This window comes from Acomys minous, assembly GCF_964271855.1.
Source record: "Acomys minous genome assembly, chromosome: 17".
In the NCBI taxonomy this organism is placed as follows: Eukaryota; Metazoa; Chordata; class Mammalia; order Rodentia; family Muridae; genus Acomys; species Acomys minous.
This window is the reverse complement of record NC_140500.1, coordinates 21,892,171-21,902,008: the sequence shown is the minus strand read 5'-3', so window position 1 is coordinate 21,902,008 and position 9,838 is coordinate 21,892,171. Positions and strand designations below refer to the sequence as shown.

Sequence of the window (9,838 nt, the reverse complement as noted above, 5' to 3'; positions counted from 1 at the left end):
ACATAGGAGCCTCTACTGCTTGAGTGTTCTTCATGAACACACGTTATTTAAGCGGTGACAAAACTAGTCTAATTGTTAATTTTAAAACGGCAAGTTTTTAATAGGCTCTTTTTAATATACATATATATATATAATATATATATATATATATCCATATCCTAATTAGATTGCCTCTGGAGCGAAGGTCGGTTTTACTATAGAAAAGGAACTCGGCGTAAGGAGTAGGGTGGTAGCTCCGGCGGGAAAGCGTGCATGTGAACTGGGTTCGATTCCCGAGAAAGTGAACAACCGAAAGGGACACGCAAGAAGGGAAGGGCTACGTAGAATAAAAGGGTCCAATAGTGTTCTTGGGGCCCTGGGTTTCCCCCCACCCCCGCCCCGGACCCCTCTGGAAAGGCTTGAGAACTGCAGGACCCCCCGAAAAGGTACCGTTAGGAGGCGCTCGCGAAGCGCTAGCAGGCATTCGCGCCTCTCCGTTACATGCCCCAGTAACCCCAGCGCTGGCGACCGAGAGTAACCTCGCGGTCTGGTGACGCCCCCACACACACTCCCCCCGCCCCGACTCTCGCCTGCTCCTGTCTCAACCAATGGGAAGGCAGCGAGCGAGCCGGCCGGACACCCCGGCCGACCCACTCCTTCCCGGAGCCCGCAGGACGGAGTTGTACTGTCACCTCGCCTCGCGCTCCCGGCTGCTCTCCAATGGCAGCTAGGTCGCGATCGCAAGCCCCGCCCTGCCGTCCCGGTCCGTTTGCCTTCCACACGGGAGTCACCTTTGCCTTACAAACGCTCGGCCCCGCCCTCTTCCTACCTTGCTGCGCTCGGCCCCGCCCCCGGCTGGATCGACCAATAATCGGGTGGGCCTAGAGGCTCTGGGCGGGCCCGCAGCCAATGCGCACGCCGTGGGCGGGCCCCCGGCCGGAATTGGGGGTGAAGCCACCGCGTTCTGCCCACATTCGGGGCGCGGAGCTGGGGGTCCCCGGGGGGCGCCCGCAGTTAAGATGGCGTCTGCAGCGGACGGGGACGTGGGAGAGACGCTGGAGCAGATGCGGGGGCTGTGGCCGGGTGTCGAGGATCTGAGCCTTAACAAGTTGGCGGCGTCCCTGGGCGCGTCGGAACAGGCGCTGCGGCTCATCATCTCCATCTTCCTGGGTAAGGACCCTCCTGCTTGCCTCTGCCCCCTCGCGGAGTCCCAGGGAAATAGGCAGATTGGGGACTGGGGACAGGACCTATCTGCCCTGAACCACCCAGAGGGCTCCGGGGCTGCGGGTGTAGGTCCTCGAGTACACCAGCCAGCTGTGGAGGGGAAGACACAAGTCCTGTCTCGAGTCTGGGGTCTCCGTACCCTCTGAACCTCTTTCCATTCTTCTCGGCCCGTGCCCTTTGGCCCCTCAGTCACCTCCCACCTTGTCATGGATATGTCGGACCGTGTCCTCGCGACCCGTGTCTATATGTGGCTCTCGAGAGTTCGACTCTGGCCATGTGTACTGCTTATCTGTTATTAACAGCCCCCAGTATGCGCTCCTCTTATGATACGCCTCAAACTTGGGCTATTTTAGCCCTATGGGCCTCCTCTACCCCATATAACATACTTATGTCTTTTCATTCTCTTCTGTGCACTGACAACGTATATTGTACTTATAATCTTTCAGCTCTGTTTCTAATATTTCCTTATATTGTTTTTCCGCTTAGCCCCCCACCTGTCATTTACCCTGGAATACATTCTTACACTGGTCTTAGGAAACAGGACTATTAACACCCTTTAAAAAACTTCGTGCATGGGCCGGGCGTGGTGGCGCATGCCTTTAATCCCAGCACTTGGGAGGCAGAGGCAGGCGGATCGCTGTGAGTTCGAGGCCAGCCTGGTCTACAAAGTGAGTCCAGGACAGCCAAGGCTACACAGAGAGACTCTGTCTCAAAAAAAAAAACAAAAAACAAAAAACTTCGTGCTTGTTCCAAGTGACTATAATTCGTATGGTTCAAAGGGTGTGATGTATCTGAATGTATGTCATGGCAAGCTGTATTATAGCTATTTTATAGGCTTTTTTTAAAACCACATTCTTCAAGATTTTTTTTTTTAATACATAGAGGTAGTATGGTGTGATAAAAATCGTGGACTTAGAAGTTAAAGGAATCTGACCCAGCCTTGCCCCTATCACAAAGGACTGCACCCTATACAAGCTGTTTAATCCCTCTACATGTAATTTTCTTATATATGAAATCCTGTGCTAGCTGTGCTTACCATAAGATTGCTGTAAACTCCTGTAAAAATCCATAGACCAAGGGATCAGAGATGGGAGTCAATTCCATAGATTTTTTTGAGGAGTTGGAACTTTTGGGGAAGGCTGTACAACTTTAACTTGAGAGAGTGAGGGTGGGGAAAAAAAATAAGTGAAAGCTCTAGGAAAGATGGCCCGGGCATGAGTAGAGGGGGCTAGCAGATCTCAACTGTAGGAAGTTTGTGATAAACTGGGTGCGGTGGTTTAATGCCTGCCTGTATTTCCCAGCACTGTGGGACCGAGGCAAGAAAATTGTGAGTTTAAGCCTGGGACGTTGGTGTGAGACCCTATTTTAAAAATTAAAAGTTTGAGATAGATTGGGCTGGTGTGGAAGGGTTTAAATTCCAGAAGGAAATTGGAATTTATCCAGGAGTCAGTAGAGACATTGACACATAATATTGCCAATGTAGGTAATGACAGGAGATTTAATTCATATTTAAACAACCCCAACCAATACCATTGTTTTAGTTTTTTGGTTTTTGAAGCCAGGGTCTCTCTGTGTAGCCTTGGCTCTCCTAGATTCGCTTTGAAGACCAGGCTGGCCTCGAACTCACAGCAGTCCACCTGCCTCTGCCTCCCAAGTGCTGGCATTAAAGGTGTGCGCCACCACGCCCAGCTGACCAATACTATTGTTATTTGCCTATTTCTTGCCGTGCCAAGAAGATCTTCCTTCTGATAAAGGTTATCCTGTTCCTTGCTAGGATCCCAAGACCTTAGAGGTGCATGGGACTCAGACATTACTCAGATTTCTCAGCACCCCACATCTCTAGCTTTATGTACCCACAGCAGCTTTGAGCTTGTTACTTACTCTTTGAACCTTGCTCCTGACCCAGTTTGTTGGAGTTGGGATTGGCAATTAAGAACGCTTACATTCATTAGGTACGCGGTCCTCTGCTGCTTACTCAACAGTATATTGAGTCTAAGTCTAAGACAAGCAACAACAAATTGTCAGGTCAGCCTGTTAAATGGAACTCTGGTTGGAATTAGGACTTGGAATCTGTCTTTTGTGTGCACATCCTACCCCACTTCTTTCGTCTGTCATCACTACACATAACAAACACCTGGCACATCTGCCACGTTTCCAAGCCTTCTCGCCTATTCACTCTGTCAGTCCCACGGCCTCCCTCCCTTCCTGTCTTTGCACATACACTGCTTAATTTCTTTTTCTTTTTTTAGTTTTTTTTTTTTTTTCGAGACAGGGTTTCTCTGTGTAGCAACCCTTGCTGTCCTGGAACTTGCTCTATAGACCACGCTGGCCTCGAACTCACAGAGATCTGCCTGCCTCTGCCTCCCAAGAGCTGGGATTAAAGATGTGCACCACCACCACCCAGCTTATACACTGTTTTCAGATCAACTCTGGGCTGGTTTCTTTCTTTCCCATACTGGGGGTTAAATCCAAGGCCTAACTCACACTCGCCAAGCATTGGACCACTACACTGCATTCCTTGTCCAATTACATGTCTATATATGATGCTATTTCTAGGCATAGGTTAAATATACACGTGTAAATACAAATTGATAAGGTTGGCCCGTACATGAAAAGTATGTTTTGCTTGTAAATGCATTTTCCTTATAGAGGTATTAACTTGTAATTCCAGTACTTGGGAGTGCAAGCAGGGGCAGCAGGAGTTCAAGGTCATCCTTTTATTGAACAGCATGTTTGCGTTTGAACCCAATCTGGGCTACATGGGACCGACCTGCCTCAAAGAACCAAACAAAATTGGGGCTAATCTTCCAGAGGACCCGAGTCCAATTCCCAGCACCCACATCACTGGGCTCACAACTGCCTGTCACTCCAGCTCTAGGGGACCTGGCACAGCTGGTGCTTGCTCTCACCTGTACATATCCACACAGAAGAAGTACACAGAATTAAAAATAATTTTAAAAAATAAATAAATCTTAAAGAAAACAGTGACCCGGGCAGTGGGGGCACACCTTTAATCCCAGCACTTAGGAGCCAGAGACAGGTGGATCTCTGTGAGTTTGAGGCCAGCCTGGTTTACAAACTGAGTCCAGAATAGCCAAGGCCACAAAAACGAGAAGAGAAAAGAAAAGAAAAGAAAAAAGTGATGCTGGTGGCCAGTGGAGGCACATGCCTTTAATGCCAGCACGTGGGAGGCAGAGGTAGATGGCTCTTTGAATTTGAGCCCAACCTGGTCTAGAGAGTGAGTTCCAGGACAGCCAGAGCTACACTGAGAAACCCTGTCGCAAAAGACAAAAAAGAAAGAAAGAAATGGGGAGAGGCAGTGATCAGGTGCTGGGGACTGAACTCGCGCCCAGCTCTCTACCTTCTCTGTGGGTTGAAGAGTATTAAAACCCTGGTTTTCTGATCTCCCTGCTAAAGACCTATGATGAGAAAGAATACTTTCCACAGTGTATAAATATATTAGAAACAAGTTTTTGGGAAACAATGCTGGCCCTTCCTGCCTTATTTTGATATCGTTTATGTCCCTACATTGAACTCATGACGCATTATGAGTTACAGAAGCTTCCAGAAGAGCCCTGATTATAGTTTGAGAGGGGAAGGAGGGCCTGTTGGGAATTGAATCCAGGGCTTCACACGTGCTAATGTTGCTGGGCCGCTTGTTTTGTTATTGTTGTTTTAACTCTTTTTGAGACAGGTCTCACTATGTAGCCATGGCTGGCCTCAAACTTGCTGAGGTCTGTCTGAGTCTAACTCAGGACTGGGATTAAAGGTATGTACCACCATACCAGACTCACCACCTTATAATTTTAATATTCAACATATAAGGCCAGAGTGAGGTTATGTGGGGGGCTGTATTGTAGTATTTTCAGTAGCTAGATCACTACTGGTGTAGACATTTGTGTTGAGTGTGATTGCATGGATGCTAAGGGTGAATTTTGTTACAAGCCCTGGTGCTGACAAATGCTACTGGGAAGCATCCCCCTTCAACTTGGGTCTTATTCCTTAACTTATAACATGAATTCTTTAATAAACTCAACAAATTATATCTGTTATGGACAAGTAGTGCCATGTTTGTTTGTTTGTTTTCTTGTTTGTTTTTGAGACAGGGTTTCTCTGTGTAGCCTTGGCTGTCTTGGACTCACTTTGTAGACCAGGGTGGCCTCGAACCCACAGAGATCCACCCGCCTCTGCCTCCCAAGTGCTGGGATTAAAGGCATGTGCCACTACCACCCAGCACAAGTAGTGCTCTTGATGTCACAAGGGCAAGAGCAGTGAGAGCAGTGACATGTGTAGTGAAGCCGTGCGCTCAGACATTATGGTCTGTCACGGTGGGGAATAGGCCGTGAGAGCAGCGTGCAGATCGCAATAAAAGACGGAAACCCAAATGCTGTAAGAAGTACAAAAGCATTATGAGAGTTAAAGATGGAGCATTTCAGTAAGTGATGAACCTCAGGTACAGAGTGAGGTTTCCTCCTCGGACTCAGATGGGAAAACGTAGGAAGCACATGAGCAGTAGGACCCCGATGGAGAAGGGGCGCCACTTTTTCTAGCTCAGCCTGGGCTGCTCAATGAGGCTGTCTCACAAAGACAAAAACCTTGTTGGTGTTTGATTTTTGAATGGGCAATACTGTGCCCGGAGCTATAGCTGGAAAGATCACGTACAAAGGTGATTTTAAAAGGGGTGGGGGGTGGGGAGTAACTAGTACGTTCATTGATTTGGGTTCAGATGACTTGGAGGCAAAGTGGATCCATTTGGGAAATGCAGAATTGTTTGTAAAGTGGCTTCTGAACATATTTTCATCTACATAGCTGATGTTTCAGGGAAATAAAAGACTCCACCATGTCACCTCCCTGTCACTCACTGCTCACACCCCTATCATCATTTGTGCAAACAACAAATTGTGTCTCCAGTTCTCCTCCTCTCCATCACCAGCCATCTGTCACTCACACACACACACACACACACACACACACACACACACACACACACACACCCCTGCCCCCAGCAGCCTCCTGCGTCTCCTGCTCAGCACCATCCAGGGGCTCCCCATGCCTGCCTGGTAAGCCCCGACCTGCTGCTCTAGCCTTGTTTCAAACAAGTGCGTACCTAGCCTCTAGCCACACAGCCTTTCCTTGGTTCCTCAGAGAAAGCAGTAAGCCCTTCCTGCCCTCGAGCCTTTGTGAAAGCTGACCCTACTGCCCTGAAGCTCTCCGCTCAGCTACTCACTTGACACACCTGTTGCTCACCAAACTGTTGCTTCCTCTGAGCGCCCTTTCCTGACACGCATTTGAAATCAAGTCCCTTTTTTATATTTCCTTGTGCTGAATGAAATCTTCCTGCTGTAGATTACTAGTTACCACAGTGTCCACGGAGTTTACAGCGTAGCACTTGACTCCAGAAATAATTGTTGGTAAAATGAAAAGTAATTCCCCCTCCAAAAAGACTGAGTGTAGTTGTGTCCGTCTGTACACAGTCCTGAGTTCAAGGCCAGCCTAGACCCTAAGCCAAGCCCTGGTTATGTAGCTCAGTGGGAGACCAGGAGCCTTATACAGCAGCACCTGCCTAAAGTGCACAGAGAGACAAAAAGAAGCACGGCTACTGTTCAGGGCCGCATCACGATCTACTCTGAGGTTTACTTTAACTTCGGAGGAAATTGTAAGACCTGAGCTTGGATTTGGGAAAGAAGCTAAGCGGGTTTAGGCAGGGCTGGGATGATGGCTCAGTTGCTGTGTGTCCTGGGTTTGATCTCTACCTGTTCTGATCCCAGCACTCAGGAGGTGGAGGAAGGTGGCTCAGGATGGGCCTCAGCTACCAAGTCCAGCCTGTGCTACATAAGAGCCAGGTGGCGGAGTACAGTTAGGTTTCATGCTTGAATCAGATAGGAAGTGAAATGCTTATAGGTAAAGAGGGTCTAATCCATTAGGTTAATATCACTGCCTTATTAACAACAGAAGTAACTACCGTTATTTATTATTTCTCTCTTTGTGTTTGGTGAGATGACATCCCAGGTAGCCCAGGTTGGCCTTCATCTTTCCACCCCCCTCTCCCGGGGCCTGGGATTGCAAGTGAGGAACACCACACTGGGCTTCTGTAGCTGCCATTTATGAAGGGCTTGCTGTGTGCCAGACATTGTTGCAGCGGATGCTCAGGCAGGCTCTCAGAAGATGACTGCAGCACTGCTGTAATCTCCCTTGTTCCCAACAACCAGGGACTAGAAGGGATGAATTACTTAAGAACATACTTACTTGGAGTCCGAGCTCACGGCCATATTGGGCTTGGGTGGAGCCAGTAGAGGTTCAAAATACAAATGTCCTCCGCGATCCTTTCTGTTAACGAAGGTGTTTTCAGCACACGGGATACTTCAGCATCCAAAGTCAGAACTGGCCAAATAGAACAGATGGCCGTTCTGCCCACATGGGGTTCTGTGGCTGTGGCCGTAGCTTGCTTGACTGGCTGCTCAAAAATTGCAGTTAGGAGTAGGAATTCTTTGCCTGGAAGTTTAGAATCAGTGTCACTCATGTTAGTGACTTAAAAGAAAAATAGGACAAGGCCCATGGATTAACTCCCTGTGGACCAAAGTCAGGGAAAAAGCCATTGTTCCCTGCAGTCTTTCTTGGGGTGGCATTGAAATCACAACCTAAAGACATCAAAGCTAACTAAATGGAACAATTCAGTCACATTAACTAAACAACTGAGCCATACTATAAAACCGGGCCCTTCCAATTCTAAAAGTCTAGGTAAATTATATGACATCTGTGTTCTCAGACTTTATGCTAATTCACGGCCAGAGATTTTTCTCAGCATCTGAAGCTTCTGGTTTGAGACGAGTCTGTGAGTGGCCAAGGGTAACATTGAACTCCTGATCCTGCAGCTCCGTCTCCCAGGTGCTGGGATGGAATGCTGGTGTCAGCTGCACCGGACTCTGGACTGATTGAAGATATATAGGCTAAGATGTTCCACTGTACCTTAGGCTGGCCTGGAATTCACCTTGTAGCCCAGGCTGGCGCTCAACTCACAGAATCCTCCTGCCTCAGCCACTTGTCCTACCCAGCTAGCTCGCCTCTTGCTTTTTATTTGAAACCAGCCTTGCTCAGCAGGCACTAGGTTATATCACGTCTCTCACCTCAGCCTCCAGAGTAGCTAGTATCATAGGCCCACACCACCAGGCTCAGTTGAGTAATCTGCCACCAGTTGTTTGAGACTGGGTCCTGTCTTCAGCCCAGGATGACTGTGGGCTCACTCTTGCCTCAGCCTCAGGTGCTGGGATCTCCGGTTTCACTCACCAGGCCCCGCCAAGACCTGCCTGTTTGTAAGACCTTCGGCTTACACTTACTGCCCTAGAGCTACAAGGTAGACTGTTGAAAATATTTCATCATCTATTTTGTAATACTTGATGTCCAGATAGTCTCAAACTTTTTGACATTTTCAGTGTATGTTAAGATCTTTGGAAAAACGGCTCTCTTGGATTCTTTGTGGCTTAGTGTCCCCCACTGGCCAGCGTGCCTGGTCATTCTTCCTTATAGATCCTCAGTGTTGTGACTGTGTCCATCCGGGAGGTTCAAATGAGGGGTCAGTTAACAGAACTTCCCTACAACATGATTGGACCAAGTTGTTGCCAATTTAGCTTTTTGTATCCAATCAGCCACCTTGAGCAGTATAGCATTTCTGTTTTGTTTGTTTGTTTGTTTTTCTGAGGCTGGCCTGGACCTCATGTGGCCTATAGGCTTGCCTTGAGCTCTAAGCAATGCCCTGTTGTTCTTCAAATCCTGGGCTGTTGAGTCATCACTCACCTCGTAATGTAACTGATGTTACATTTATTAATGCAATTAATGAAACTGGCTTGTGGCTTTAACAAGAATTAGATCCCAGTTGCACCTGCCGGGGAACTGTGTGTGTGTGTGTGTGTGTGTGTGTGTGTGTGTGTGTGTGTGTGTGTGTGTGTGTTACCAGCAGTTAGAAATTAAAGACCAGGAGATTTAAAGCCTAGGACGAGTTTTCTTGGTGAAACAGTAATAGTTCCTTGGAGACCATGCCAGGTCTCATAGTGTAACCCAGGCTGACCTGGGCTCACTGTTGTACCCAGGAAGGAACTCCACTCTCCCCTTAGTGTCAGCTGTGATAGCAAGCAAGCATGAGACATGACACCTTACCTATATCTTGTTTACTCAGCAAGCGTCATATGTGTTGTTTTTCTCTCCCCGTTTTCAAACCAAGAAAGGGGTACGGAGAATAAAGCACTCGAAAAAAGTAATTTCTGGTTGAGGACTTTATTTTGGCTTGAAATGTACGGTTTTTAAGATCTCATTTCCTCTCTATTCAAATCATAGCTTTGAAGATCAGTCAGGAGAATGAGCTCTGGGCACCTTGAATGAACTGTTCAGCATAAGAGTCACGTATACAGGCCACACGTGGTGGCGCACACCTTTAATCCCAGCACTCAGGAGGCACAGGCAGGTGGATCTCTGTGAGTTTGAGGCTAGTCTGGACTACAAAGTGAGTCCAGGATAGCCAGGGATACACAGAGAAACCCTTTCTCAAAAAAAAAAAAACACTAAAAAAAGAACCACGTATACAGTAAACATTAATAAAGGCTTTGGGTACCTGTGACATTGCATCATAGCTAGAGGGAAGGTT

The 9,838-nt window shown here is 47.8% G+C and overlaps 1 protein-coding gene across 1 annotated transcript in view; it reads left to right on the top strand.

The window, feature by feature from the left end:
* The first annotated feature begins 661 nt into the window (after positions 1 to 661).
* LPCAT3 (lysophosphatidylcholine acyltransferase 3) overlaps positions 662 to 9,838 on the top strand; it is a 39,262-nt gene continuing 30,085 nt past the window's right edge. The window contains exon 1 of the mRNA XM_084765105.1: positions 662 to 1,149. Coding sequence (XP_084621231.1) covers positions 999 to 1,149 — 151 coding nt within the window. The 5' untranslated portion in view covers positions 662 to 998. The remainder of the gene's footprint in view (positions 1,150 to 9,838) is intronic.